The sequence below is a fragment of the Saccostrea cucullata genome, unplaced genomic scaffold, assembly GCF_032062105.1.
Source record: "Saccostrea cucullata isolate Sc308-1 unplaced genomic scaffold, CSIRO_AGI_Scuc_v1 ctg373, whole genome shotgun sequence".
NCBI classification, from domain to species: Eukaryota; Metazoa; Mollusca; class Bivalvia; order Ostreida; family Ostreidae; genus Saccostrea; species Saccostrea cuccullata.
In genome coordinates, this window is record NW_026928348.1 from 244,603 (window position 1) to 260,719 (window position 16,117).

Here is a 16,117-nt window from a genome sequence, read left to right on the forward strand (position 1 = left end):
ATTTGTTCATAAGTACGTATATATAGAGCATGCTCTTGTGCATGGAATGAACTGAGAGATATAAACCCCGTTTGTGGGTGATATGGGTATACTGCTGCAAATTAAGTAAGAGAAGTTGATGATTGAAAAGAAAAAAAAGTTTTCACGTTTAAAATAAAGATTTGTGTTAGGTCACCTTTAACGTCTTTTTCTTGTAAAATTTCCAAATATGAAATAGAAGTGTCAGACTCTGGGATAATCTCAATTGCTAAAATTAACTTCTAAATTCATTTTAACAAAATGTAAGGGGTATATACATTTGCAGCAAAGACAACGATAAACATGTCAAGAAGAAAAAACAGAACTTGTGAGCAATTCATCGCTATACCCCCTCCATCGTCGCAAACCACTGCCATAATGTACGATCCTCTCCCATTCTGTAGAGATATATATGCGGACTCCGGACCGTGGCTCCAGACGATGACTCCCCTCCCGCCCCCAAAATAAATTTAAAAAATTAACCAATAAACTGAAATTTCATTAGAAATATTTCTCAAGGGTCAAATTGCATAGACTGACATTTTGATGAGATGGGTTGTTTCTATATAATTATCAGAGAAATTAGAGTTATATGCATGACTGATCATAAACTCCATGTTGTGGACTTGCGTACCCTTAAATTGAGGAAACAACATTCAGCGAGAATAAACTTTATAATTTGAAAAAATGCTTTAGATGAGGATCTAATGCCTATAGGATTTCCTTTGTTTCTAACATTATGATTATAGTAGGAATTAAAGCACCATGGATGTTCTATTTTAATCAGAAATTCAAAATGGACAGGTTTCTTTTCTTTTTTTTTTTGAATTTCTAATGTGTCGATATCTAGGATATGTATTGCTAATGACCACTGAATGATCACTGAAACCAAAAGATAGATAAAGATATTAAAACTATTATCGCTTTTTCTGTGACGAAAAGAAGCCGGTCGCGCGCCATTTGATGTGAGCTTCCGAATATAATACCAACAATCGTTAAGGTGTAAGAACATTATCACCTGGTCAATGGCGAGGCGTCTAAACTCGGTGGTCAAACATCCTATCTATCATCTAGACTAGAGTGGTCAATGGGACGTCCTCAATGTGTGATCTTTTGATGTCTTTTACAAATGGCCTCGAAGATGATGTCATGTCCAAATTAACATTTCACACGATTATCGTTCCGGTCTTGCGCTGTCAGGAAGTGTGAGTTATCGGCCCTCACTGATCAGAAGATAAAATTGTGTACTGGGCTTTTTATTACCCTTGAGGGTGATAATTCGAAAATGATCCTTTGTGGAAAAGAATTGAGCCACCCAGTTTAAAAAAATACGGGCATGTTTTTCATACCTTGTAAATACTTCTGTGGGGATATTCCCCTGAAAATAATATATAATAGGCTATTTGAGTTGATATATTTGTTATTCTTGAGGGGAAGATATTTATCTTATTTATCTTTTTAGCATCAGGGACCACACCAAAACATGGGCATTTGAAGAAAAGTAGGGAGGAGGTGTTAATATGTTTAATTGTAAATATCAAGGAAAAAGTCTTCAAAACAGATTTTTTTTTTGGGGGGGGGGGGTACAGTTTTCTTAGATTTTATCCAAATGTTTTTAAAGATGATGAATTAGAAAACATGACAGAAAAAAAAAATTAAATATGTTAAAATAGACATTTTCAAAAGAAATCAAGATTTCCTTATTCTGCACTGAGTGAACTATTTATTACTAAAGTGATATATCCAGAACTGTTACAAAAGATTTAACATTTCTATTTGTAAAAATCAAAAAATCAAAATAAATCTCTTTTTATCTAATGTATAGATGATTTGACGCTAAGATAAGGAAAGAGAAAGGCAAATATATGCTTACGGAATCGTACCGCGTTAAACATCATTTTTGTGATATGCACGACAACGCGGCGCGTCTAAAAAAGAGATGACAGAGGAAATATGAAATAATTAATGTTATTGAATCACTAACGATTACTCTTTGGGGAAATCTTCACCAGACAAGCTTTTATTTTCTGATCATTGAAGAAAGGTATGCACTCTATCCATCACTGCGTATGGAATTTTTTTCTCTATCTCTCTTTTTTTGCTTTTATTGCAAAAACTCCATACTGTTACTCAATTCTGATTTTTTTTTTTTTCAATTTTCTATTTGTATAATTAGAGTGTCATTAATGTTTTATTTCTATTGAACATTTGCATTTCTAGGATTATTGATGAAGTCCTAAAATACGACAAACCTTTGATTTATGGAATTGATGACTATGACACAATTGGGAATAATTTGTAAATTTTGATTTTATTTGAGACTTTATGACAAATAGATAACTTTTTTTTCTTTAATCATGCTCTATACTTTTACATTATCCAATCCAATATTACAAAAACTACATAAAGGGGAAAAAATATGAAAGAAAGATGTTGCACATACAAAAGGTGATATTTTCTAATTATTTTTTTTTTTTCATATTATTGGAATCTGGATGAAAATTGCAATTTGTATAGAAAGTGAAGAATGATCCCAACAAATCATTTCTTAAACATTAAACTTTCAGACTGCACTGTTGGGAAATCACCGTTATGATTTCTGAATCTTTGATAACCATAGCAAGAATAAATATTAATATGCACTATTCGAGTGATCTAGCTTCGTATTATCAAACAAATGACAAATTGCTCTTTCTTTAAAAAAAAAAGAAGAAGAAGAAAAAAAGACTAATTCTTCTGGTACATTTGAATAATTTATTTGAACGGATAAGATGATTTTATGTTAGATTCCCATTAACTTGATTAAAATCATTGTCTACTCAGACACTTTTGTTACAATATTAGATATCATTTTTTTTTTAAAAATGAATTTTATATATTTTAATGGGTCTAGAGCATGTTTGAAAGGATTAAGAATTTGTTTGAATGTAAATTTAGTCTGAATTATAAATGCTTTATATGAATAATTTTAACGACGTGCCTTTGCTCATTCCTCGCTCAACTTTGATGTGGTCTCTTGTTAAAATAAATGCGATATAATGGGTTTTTTTATATTATCAACAGTGTCCTAGATATGGGAGAACCCTAGATATGTATGCCTAGAAAATATTACCAAATCCCATTTGACACCTTAACACAAAATCGCACCCTTTATTCTTCTTTTAAAACACTTTTTAAAACAAATTTGATTGAATAAATCAAAGGGATTTGAACAACTCCTCCTTGTGATCAAAATTTTAATGTTTCCTCGCCCTATATATCATGGTTTTTTTAGGAACCGGAGGCACCCCCCCCCCCCCCGCCACCCATAAGTTTGCCGATATATACATGTAGGATAATATAGAAATATTTACCTACTGAATGCTTGTTTTTTAAATTCTGCCTGTCAAGGAATTCTGGTACTTGATAGTGGCTGATAACCATAGCAAGAATGAATATTGCTTCCTACGGGTCTGTATAGGATAATATTTCATGCAAATAACACATAAAAATGTAATTTTTGATAAAGTACTTTCTAGTTAAAATAGTTTTTACAGTCGCTTAACTTTTTCTTAAAATTATATTAGTCATTTTAAACAAGTATTAAAGACAGATGATACAAACAAAAAACTGATGCCTCGATTGGTATATATTTCTGGGCCTATTTTTGTTGCAAATGATGCAACTTATAAATTATAAAAAAAATTAAGAAAATGTAAACCTATGATGTTCAAAATTCTGCCTTTCTGCAACCATTCTTATAAATCTATACAATTTTTTTTAAAACTTCAAATCCCATTATTGTTAAACTTTAAATGAAAAATTAAAAACAACGCGATTGAGCTTATTTTTTATTATTTAAAGTTTATTTGAATTATCTTCGTTAAAAACGAAAAAAAAAAATTAATTCTGCTTTTTTATCAATTTTGATTATTTAAGAAATCGTATTGTTATAAATCGAAAAGTCATAAAGTTATAAATTTATAATAAATAGGAGAATAAAAATTATACATGTACATGTATATATTATACATATTTGAATTGTCTATTTATTACTTTTATAATTTCAAATTCTTATTTAACAGTGGCGGATCCAGGAATTTCTAAACGGGGCGCAGTAGAAAACAGGGGTCTGGCGGCTGTACTGAAGCCCCCAGTGGGTCTAAGGCAAGTCCTTTTTTGGGGTCGGGGGAGCCCCGGAAGCCGAGAATTTCTTACAAATAAGAAATGTTTTTCCTTGATTTTAGGATAATGGACACACAGGCACCTGACGTTACTTATTTTTCTTTTAATAAGAAAAAAAATATACACATGTTTATTATTCGGTATGTGTATATTTTTTTTATTAAAAGAAAAATAAGTAACGTCAGGTGCCTGTGAATGGACATGTAAATTTTACATACAAAAATTTCAAACGGAGGGGGGGGGGGGCACGCCCGGCGCGCTGGCCCCGCCTTTGTTTAAAATAAGGGTGTGTCAAGTTATTTGTGTTTTAGCGCTAGCACAGTGAAGTTCAGTAAGCGGTTTATGTATACAATTTAGGTATTTACCTCCGCCATGCTTTTGAAGTACGTGAAAGTGTCACAAAATCATTTTCTGTCTAAAGTATATGTGTATAAACTCTATATTGTTTATGTTTGTTACTATCTACCATTATATATATATATATATATATTATATATATATATATATATATATATATATATATATATATATATATATTATATATATATATATATATATATATATATATATATATATATATATATATATATATATATATATATATATATATATATATATATATATATATATATATATATATATATATATATATATATATATATATATATATATATATATATATATATATATATATATATATATATATATATATATATATATATATATATATATATATATATATATATATATATATATATATATATATATATATATATATATATATATATATATATATATATATATATATATATATATATATATATATATATATATATATATATATATATATATATATATATATATATATATATATATATATATATATATATATATATATATATATATATATATATATATATATATATATATATATATATATATATATATATATATATATATATATATATAATATATATATATATATATATATATATATATATATATATATATATATATATACTACATTTGTTTATATTACCATGCCACATAATGCCACTTATATTACCATGCCACATAACCTAGTATTTGATGTTTGTTATTTTTACTATAAGATGTATGTCTTGGGCAATAAAGATTATATATATGATGTGTATATTAAAGCAAGAGAGGTAATTCAAATTCACGGTAAGTTTTTTTTCATCAATATATGAAAAAGAGGAAGTTATCTTTCTTGAATAATGCGGTGCATGAAAAAATCTTTCTTTTGTAGCACTAGTGACTTTGTCAATGTACCATGTACATGTACCAATTATTTTAAATCATTAATAATTATATTGTCTAATGAATTTCAATGACATATGATGTAAGGTACACTTTTTCTAAGAGTGTCGTAATCAGTGACGTTTTGAAGTCTAAATTAACATTGTGATTCGATTTATCCGCAAAAGTATTCCTATTTTGGTATCCATAGTCCAAATACCTGGCATAACCACAATCTATGGTCGTTGAATCAAAGAATATAGATGTTGTTTTCGATTTAATAATATAGTTCTAAAATCAAAGACGATAAAATTGCAAGTAAAATTAGAAAAAAGTGCTTGTGTTCTCCCGGACCAAGTGACACCCCCAACCCCCCAAAAATCCTTCTTTTAACCTCCTCTTTTTTTAAAAAAAAATTCTCGTCCCATTAATTCTTATTTTAATATAGTATTCGCAAGTTTATCTTCATAAATAAAATTGTTCTACCTATTTACCGGGAGTCTATACAAAGTCATGTACTTTTATTATTCTGAGTCTGAGAGGGCAATCTAACATATTTTTAAAGATGGCTCTAGAGATTCACTTTTTAAAAATGAATTTGAGGGCTTTTTTGTTTAGCGACAGCGACATAAAATTTAAGCTGTTCTATTCAAATTTAAATTGTATTTGCATAAATCCATGTATTTACAACCATCACATTTTCGAGATGCTGGGAACAAAGTTTTATATGTACAATACAACCTTTATCAATAAAATAGAGTTATTCTACTTCACAAAGCATCAAACAATACAAAAAATCTAATTCACGAACATGTATATCTAGTATAAAAATCAAGTTCTGGAAAAGGTATCAACATGCATTAGTTCTTCTGATGTATTAAATTCATCGAATAAATTTCCGTGAAAATTTTCTCCGAAGTCCTCAGACGGCGTATCCACTACAGATCCATTCATATCATCCGATGAAACACTGCTCTCTTTCCGTACTCGAGCTAAAATAAACCCTCCTTCTGTAATATTGTTTTCGATCCCATTCGGTTCACCTTGTTGTTTTCCGGACGCTTGTTTCAGGTTCTCCGACACCGACTTTCTCGTGCCATATCTTTTATCAGTCTTCTTTACAAAAGAGTCGTCTTCTGCTAGCTCAGCTAGGCGACTGATATATAGAGTTGACTTCTTTAAAATTTCTAGTTTACTCATCTTTTTAGTTGTCCACTCTTCCGGTAATTTATCTCGGAGAATTTTCAACATGTCATTAATAACTCGAACTCTTCTCCGCTCCCTCGCGTTTCTCCTCGACATTCCGCAAATATTGAAAACATTTTAAATAAATGCACATAAAAATGCTCCTGATAATGATGATAAACGTAGTGATTTTTTTGTGAAAATTATTTTCACAAATGGTTGACCCTAATAATGCAAATTATCACCCAATAATAGGAGGGAACAAAAACACAATGAAAATAGAAGATTCAGACATCAGCTTAGGTCATACTATATATTTCATTTCTTAAATTTCTAGAATAACACGATAATCGTGAAATAAATTTGGAATGGTTGGCGTATTACAAAAGGATTTAGAAAAGTTTCCAAAAAGACTACATGCATAACTCGATCGCACCATCTAGGTTGTCTTTAAATTGTCTAAGGTGTAGAAATTTGAAATAAGAACTGAATTCAAAAGAAACTCAAATTAATCTCAGCCTGTTACGTAAAATACAGACAAAAATAGAATAGCATGCGGGGCAGTTTTGGACATAAAGACCCTTCGACAATTTTATAAAGGAAAAAGACATATTTATTTCATTAAGAGTTATTTCCCTTTTCACAATATCGATGGACCTTAAGTTATTGGTCAAGAGATCAATAAGTAGAACATAAGCATGTCATATTTTCGAAGCATACTTTTAAAAGAAATGTTGAAACGACTCAAACTTTTTGTTTTGAATGCAAAATCAAAGAAAAACTTGTGTAACCGGGGTAAACAACACTTAACACTATTGTAAACAGTAGCAGATAGCTATTGATCATGTCTTCTGAATAAGAAACAATTGTTTATCTGTTGACACGTGGATTTAGAGTATAGAATAAATGAATTTCTTTTATAAGTTTGGTTTGTCGAGTTGTCTTCAAAGAATTTAAGCATTTTCCTTTAAACAAAACTGAATGTGGGCGGATCCAGCACCGTGAAAAATTATTTTCAGGTTACATGGACGAAAATAAGAAAATTTTACGTTAAATCCATTCCTTTTGAATTGACTCTCATTTAAATCTTTAAATATCTAATATTACATAAAAATGATGCATACGTGTAAATAAGCCACCATACATAAAATTAAAAAGAAGAATTTTCAAGGAGTAATAATTATATATTTTTAATGAAATTCAAAGTAAAACAAAGGGAACATTGAATACGTGAGTTATTGAAGAAACTAAACGTCAATACTTCAAACAATACTTGGTGGTCCTATTTTCTTACCCCATTTCTATATATACACTAAAAAGGTAAAATGCATTTGTCAAATCAATGTCAGTCGACATACAAAGATATATTTGAACATGCAAGTTTTTTTTTTTAAAAATAAAATTGGAAACATAAAAACCTGCAGGAAATAAAGCAGATGGAATTGATACAAAGAGTAAATATATTGATTTTTTTTCTCTGTCATTCATTTTTTAGTTAACCCTTTTTAAAAATGAGTTTCTATTAAACAGGTTGGAACAATTCCCAGTAAAGTGTTAATTCGGTCAGGTATGGATATCGAGAAAAATTGTCAAAGGCATAAACTAGACCTTAAAGCTCTTATATACAATATCCATTAAAGATACAGCTAAAATCTACATTTCATCTTCGTTAAAAACATTTTATATTTTAAAGACAATCCGGAAACATTGTATTGTAGAAAGAGTATTCATAATTTTTACGTACTTGTATTTTAAATTCCCAATATTTGCAGATAAATAATATTTCTATCCGCAAACTTTATTGTCTTATTTTTTCAAGAGAAGATGGTCAGTTACCCTATATAAAAACAAACTACAGATAAATTCAAGAATGTAAAACAAAAATCAATATTTTTAAAAGCTTCCTTTTAAATTCTGATATATATTAAAAAGACAATCATTTCTGTAAAGGTTAAATGTATCAATCAGAACCTCTTTCTGGCTGATTTAACATGTAGCTGAACTGTTTAGGTTTATGAGGCATGGTCTATTATACTATTGCTTATTTCTCGACACGTGTATGTCAGATGGTCTCAGACCTGCTTTTGCTGGATTTTACTTTCATCCATTTCCACTTATAGGAAATATTTCACCATACACCAGGTGACTTTTATATAAATACATAATGTCAGCACTTGTACAATATTGATAATATTGTTTAAGAAAAAAATAAACTAAGAAATTCATGTACACAAACATTAATCTTTAAACAAATATACATTTAATATCAAACACTGCAATAGGGTTAAAAAAATACACGGTCTGACAATAAAAATTCTTTACCATGATAGAATTACAAGAAAAGCTTAAGTAAATTTCTTTTATTACAGACTCTGCATAAAAGCAAAACAATTGCATTACATGTAATGTCAATTATTTATATTAACTACACGGATATACAAACATGTAAATTAGCATAAACCCGTCGACGTCTTTATAATAACCAATTTACCGCTAAAAAATCCATGTTTTATCGATGACAAAATATTGACAATCACAGTAGCCAATAGCTTCGGGATTTCTAGCGTTCGATTTTCTGTTCCATTCAGAACAGGGGTTCTCTGTCAATTTACTTAGCATTTAAAATTCTATTTCAACTGTCGCTAAAAACTCGGACTTTTAAGAAGACCTTGTATTCCGATCATTCAAGGTTTGACAGCGACTGTAACGATTTAATTCCACAGTCCTTATTTTAATTTGTCTCTTAAGACTAGTCAGTGACATTTTTAGATAGTTTATTTTTAAGTGATTACTTAGCCCAATATGAGAAATCCTATAGGAAAACTGAAATAATGAAGTCGTTATTTGTGGGAAAAGATAGGTCATACTATCAATTTGACACGACGTAAGCTTCTAAACCTTTGGGAAAACTTTTCTGAAAGTGATTTGATATTTATGGCAATGAGGTATACATTTTACAGCCTAGTGGTGATCTTTATTGGAAGCAACTGGAAACTTTATAATCCGAGGTAAGAAAAAACTGCATGAATTGTTGAGAATAAAATAGATTTCTTTGAAGATGGATGCATATCACAAAATTTTGACTGATTTCAAATAGAAATGCTATAAAAGAATTAATTCTTAGAATATGAAAAATAATTGAGATTTCTCAGTATTTGAAAGACATACGAGGGCTGTTCAATAAATAATGTCCTCGGTGCTCAGAAAGAAGCAAAAGACGCTTTTCAATAATTTAGTCTTCATGATTTTACTAACTAATCTCTTTTAAGTAAAATACATGTCCGTAAATTTTTTATCCAATTTCTGATTGTTTTTAGAACTCATTTTTGGGTATGACCCTTAGTATACTGGAAAATGGCAAATCCAGTGATTTCCCGGACTTGTTTTTTCCCTCTGAAAGGTGTTTTTTTTCAAGTTTGGAAATAGAAACAGGTCAAAAGGTCAAAGATCTGGCGAATATTGTTAATGTGAAAAAACATTAACTTTCTGTTTAACCCGAAAACCCCTTTACTCTTCAGGGCATGCAGGTTTGGACGCTGTCTTGGAGAAATTCAATGTAGTGGATTCCTGATTCTGGGTCCTTCCTCTAATAAACCTTTTGATTTTTTTGCATAAAAATTGCTTTCTAGACTCCTCCAGAAATTAAACTGTCTCTCCGAATACGAATTTGAACAACAATACCACTAATTTTTTAAGAAAATTACATAAAAATCTGTCTTTGTGCTCTTGAATACCTGTGTTCTTGTCAGACATTCGCCGTTTTTATCAAGTACATCTTATGGTAAATTTTGTTTTGAGGGTTTTAATCAATAGATTCATGCTCCAATATCTGTTTGAAAATAAAACAAACTTGGATAACTAAAATTACTGATATTTTAAAATAATTGTTAAGAATTTCGTATACGCTGTCGTTTTCACTCATTTTTCAAAATATAGGGTGACCTTTGAGAACCAAGCTTTTTTTATCGTCAAACGTTTCTTAAAAACAGTGTAAACTACTCCCGATATGATGTCTATCAAAATTGCTATGTGTCTTAAAGTCAATCATACATCATCAAATATTATTTGTTGAAATTTGGCAACTAGTACATAAGTTGTTATAATTTTTGTTGGCAAGGAGGGTACCCATTTTTGATGCCCATTATATAATTTTTTATCATTGAAATCCACCCGCTCTTTTGTCTATAAAACAGGCATTGGTTGCTGTAAATGTCATATATTTCAGTGAATATTTCCTTGCGATTTGTGACAAGTTTTACGGCAGCTATAATGAAACTTTTATTTTCACTCTAGTTTACTGATACTTTACCATTCATTTATAATGCAGTGTCTCGAAAAGCCCTTGTTTCCCAGCTTTTCACGATGAAACTATGTGATGAAAAGTGGTCACATAAACTGTTATAAATTCATGAAAGATTCAATAATGAGAGAAAGTCAAGCTTAATGTCATATGATATCTGTAATGTATAATATATGTTCAGGACATTATTTATTGAACAGCCCTCGTATGCGACTTTTACTATATGCATATAAATAAAAAAAATTTAAAAAGGTTTTTCGACATATTGCAAAATCTTGCATATTTTCGAATTGCAAATTGTTGGCAAACAGCATGGTATCTATTGTTTTTTTTTTTAAAGTATCATATTCGAAGACTATAACAGTAGTAATATGCGTGTGTTTCATTTATACAAAAAGAAAGTCTAAGTACTAACTCAAACATTGGGATCTATAGAGTTGTGTTATGAAAAATCTTTACATTTTTTACCAGGATAAATACATGTACCTGTTTAAAAACATAAATATAAAAACAAACACATCAAAATTCATAAGTATATCTGTTAAAGCTTATATTACATGGGTCCCTATAGGAAGCAATTTCAGCTGGGGAGGGGGAAATTAACCTATCAAAATTATTTTTTTTGCAGACTCCCACCACAACCTCCTACCTCACCCCAGTTGTTTATGGTAAATGAAATAAGTTTATGAATTTAGGAATTTTCAGCGTTTTTTAAGTGTATAATTTGCCAATTTGTCTAACACTGACTCATTGTTTTGCACATAAAATTTTGGAAGGCAGAGCTTTTAGCGAATTTTCAGAGGGCTATAAAACATTTTTTTTCATCACAACTACATATAATGGCCTACGAGATTTTTCTCAACACTTCACCTTCACTTAACAGTAGATTGAGGTAGATCAGAGTGTTGAGGCAAATTTATGTCGAAGGGTTAAAAGGACTATTTCTTCTGAGGAAAAAAAATCAATTAAATGTTAAACTTTAAGTTAAAATCAATGCAGAAAAGAATTCAAATTTAGAGAGACTTTAATATATCATATATGAGTTTGATTAAATCGTTTTAAAAAATGAATTGATTTAAGTTGAGAAAATAACCTAAATTGATATTTATTTTCATTGAAACTGATATAATGCTTAATTGATAAACCATCTGCATTAAAGTTTGCCATGTTCAATATAATCCGATATCCTTAAGTTAGTTAATACTGGTCTTCTTAACAAACAAATAGTAAACATCTCAAATTTTAGAAAAATCCTAAATTAATCAGACTCGAGATGAAATGTAAATTGATGTATTTTTCCCCCTGACTAGATTTAAAATTGCATAATGTAATTCATATTTGCGAAGTAAATTAACTAAAAGAAATTCTTTTTTCATATTCGAACACTTGAAAAGAAGAGTCACTTAATCGTTGGTTTCTCATCTTAAAAGTATTGGAAAAAGACTGGTGACCCATGCACATTATGTGAAGAATCTTTAAATTATTCTTAAATAAATTAAGGATCTGTATACTTCATGCCAGATGTTTAAACAGCGTGATCATTCAAATTGCTTTTGGGATATATGTGTATTGAATGACCAATATGGGGAAGACCTTTTGACGAAAAGAATTTAGAAATCAAATTTTTATATCACATACATGACATAACGTTAATTTGTCTTTACATTTTTATACCACAGACTTTGAAATTCTAGAATACCGTGTAACCATTACTTGGTTGTAAACAAGTTTCTCAGATCAAATGTTGATCGTTACATGTGTATCACTTGAAATTAAGCAGCCAAAGTTATTTTTTTTTCCCTAGAGATTAAAATTTCGATAATCTCTCATTGTGTACAAGAAGTCAAGGGTATTCTTTCACAAACATGTATATAGTAGGCCGGAAGAGAGCGATTTTAAAAGCTTTTGACTTTTCAGACTGTCAATCTATTCCAATTAAATTTCCAAAAATTGCCTTGAAGTAACATTCCTTTTAACAACTAGAAGTAGTAGCACTCAACTAGATAATAAGGCATGACTCAATCGTGATATAAATCTGCATTAAAGGCACCATGAAAGAAATAATACTTTTGTATGGAAAGGATAAAAAATGTAAATGTTTTATCGCTCTCTGTTTTGCTTAAATGTACTCGGCAAAATCTTCTGTTCTTTCAAATGCAATACTATACAAAGGTTTGTAATGTTTAAACAAGTTGTTTAATTTCTCAAGGAAGCGTTATATTCAAAGATTGAGTTGTGGGTCTATATAATGAATACTGGACCTTTACAGATTGGAAGTCAAAGCGGAGCATGGCTTTGTGTCAGTGAAATCCTTATACACGTGAGTGCTGGGAAGTCAAAACAACAACAGCTGAAAATCTGAAGACATTATAGATTAGTAAGTTGCTTATACATATTATGTTTTTCTGTCAGTTTACGAAATTAATTCGAGATTTTTAAAATATAAATTCAGTGTTCTCCAATTAAAAAAAAAATGGCTGCAAATTTACATGATACATTGTATATGATCCACTTCGATGTTTAGCAAGTATTTTTAACATTCAAGGTAGTTTTGCTTTTATTCCCATTTGTGTTTTTTGTAACAAAAGGTAATATCAAATACTGTATCTCATAAATGAACTGTGTACTTTAAAATGTTGATATTTTGAATTTTGAGAACATATAGCAATAGACGTAGTTTTTCAGACTTCCTCTAATAGTGTTTAATCTTTGTGCTGACAGATTTGTCTTCCATGTTTGGCTGTGCTTAATTCATTGCTTTTTTTTTTATTACAGAACTTGCAAAAGAAAAAAAATATATGGAAATGCCTTCCAAACAGTCAAATGAGAGGTTTCTCAGAGCCGACAGACGAAATCAGCTCGAAAAAGTTAAACTAGAGAGAAAATTAAAAATCTACGATAAAGAGAAATGGTGCAAAGCCTTGGAAATTGACCGAGAGAAGAAAGCATTTGCTAAATCTTTGGACGCTGTTCGGAGAACCTCTGGATTTAGTGATCAAGGAATACCTCCGGATGGTAAGGGAGATACTGAATACCTGAGTGCACCTGTGTATCGAATGGGAGTACGACTTAGTGAACAGAGGTTAATGGGATGGCGATCTCAGGAAGAGGAGGAGAGGAAACGATCCTGGAGTTCGAATCGCTTATCGAGTCATCGAACGTCGAATACCATCGATAATCGTCGGCAAGAAAACGATGTCTTAAATTACGATAATGAGGTATATGATGACAATGTTTTCTCGGATGATGAATCTATTAAAGATTTGGCATTCGATCCTAAGCATATGGCTAAGCATATCATGGATAGCTATAAATCGTTGTTTAATCAAGATGACTTTAAACTTGATAAAGATAATGTAAAAAGAATACGATCGGCGAAATTCTGTCGCTCCGTAAGTGAAATCGATCTAGGTGTTGAGAAGAAATCTAAACAAAGACCTCATACGGCAGTATCGTCAGTAAAAAGAGGACGAGGTGCTTCTCTTCCTCTACCCCAAAGGCCTTCGACTGCCGCAGCATGCAGAACAACAAAAGATAATGTCGTGCTTTTGAAACCTCTGAGACCCAAGTTTTTAAGACATCATAATTCTAGTAACGATTTTGATTCAGATGGAACGGACGATGTCGATAGTTTGAACTTATCTTCTCAAAGTATTACAAACGCGAAAGACTCAGCAAAAGAAAACTCGGAGAGAAGTATAAAAGAGGAAAGTCATTTTGAAAACGGTTCTAGTAAGCAAACGCACAGAAAACTTCATCATCGTGTGTCATTATCAAGAATGAACGACGGGACAAATGCGGAACCCATTCCTGAAGATGGTATTCTGAAAACTACTTACGAAAATAACAAAATAAGAAAATCTTCAGAGTCACTTGGTTCAGACAAAGCTCAAAGGTGCAAGTCAGCCAAGCAGAGGAAAAACTCATCCGCAATTCCAATGCAATCTATACTGGAAAATGGGGAAATGAAGTACTCAAATTCTAGTGACGTAAACACAAGTGACTCTGAGTCCGACTTATCTAATTCTCGCAGAGCACGAATATCTTCATCAAGACAACGCCACCTTAGCGGAAGCACAGTGACGTCAGACAGCAGGGACTACTTTCCTGGTAGTAGCGTCTACAGTAGCATGAGTGATTTAAGTTTGGATTCCAATGGACAGAGACGACCTAGTAAATGGCGGGAATTTGTCTGTGCAGACAATGCTAATATTCCATCGTCGAAGACTCTGGTTTCTGTGACAACGGTTTTAAGGGCTGCTCTTGCTTTCTCCAAAACAGCAAGGAAGCGAGCTCTTGGTCAACTCGTACAAGAACAGAGTACAGACGCAAACGAAATCATTCGTCAGGAAAGGCTTCGAAGATTAGAGTCGAAAAACAGTATTTTAGCAGCTATATCTCAAAATTTTGCAATCAACGTTGACAAAATGAACCATGGGGAATCGCCCGATGCTTTTCATTGATTTGTCTTTTCTAATTTTTTTTTATTTTATATTATTATGCTTCCTGTCAGTTTGTCTCTATATAACCCCTACCCTACTATTCTCGCATAGTGGTCTAAGGATTTATATAGCGTAAGCATACTATGCTGAAATAGTGCACGGCTTTATTTATGGAAGAAAATTCTTCAATGCACACACCGGGGATCGTACTCACAACCATGAGAGTGTCGGTCCGATGCGTTATCGATTACGCCACAGAGACGATCACCAATTGGTAGAATTTTATTATATATATAATCTTAATTTATACAATTGACACAAGAAGGAGAAAATAGACTAATATTATTTGAAAACAGTTATATTATTCTAAGGAACCTTGGATTAATGTGTACAACAAAGATTCAAACTAATTACATACAGATCGTTAGATGAACTGATTTCATAGGATCATTAAAACGCTTTTTTATATGACGCTTGATTGAAGGATGTAAAAGAAAATTATCAATGAGAATCGACGTCTGCAAACAAATAAATCTTACTAACAAAACAGAAAATAAAGATGAGTTGCTTTGGGACAGAAAATCCCGACCTATTTAGAGAAAATACTAATAACCAAAATAAGTAAGCATGCAACCAATTTTAGCATGAAGATTTTGAATGAGTTCTTGCAAGTGCGCTGTGTTAGCACCGATATTTTCAGGAAAAAGTCAAATGGATTGCCGCATAAATAATTACAACAGTCAGCATA

At 30.8% G+C, this 16,117-nt stretch overlaps 2 protein-coding genes across 2 annotated transcripts; one reads left to right on the forward strand and one right to left on the reverse strand.

Annotated features, from left to right (window-relative positions):
- Positions 1-6,273: 6,273 nt before the first annotated feature.
- Positions 6,274-6,744, reverse strand: LOC134277281 (achaete-scute homolog 1a-like). Its single transcript, XM_062759596.1, has one exon. It carries the CDS (start codon positions 6,742-6,744, stop codon positions 6,274-6,276), a length of 471 nt encoding a protein of 156 aa, XP_062615580.1.
- Positions 6,745-13,708: 6,964 nt separating this feature from the next.
- LOC134277279 (dentin sialophosphoprotein-like) lies at positions 13,709-15,409 on the forward strand. The gene has a single exon (XM_062759593.1). It carries the CDS (start codon positions 13,726-13,728, stop codon positions 15,388-15,390), a length of 1,665 nt encoding a protein of 554 aa, XP_062615577.1. The 5' UTR covers positions 13,709-13,725; the 3' UTR covers positions 15,391-15,409.
- Positions 15,410-16,117: the final 708 nt, after the last annotated feature.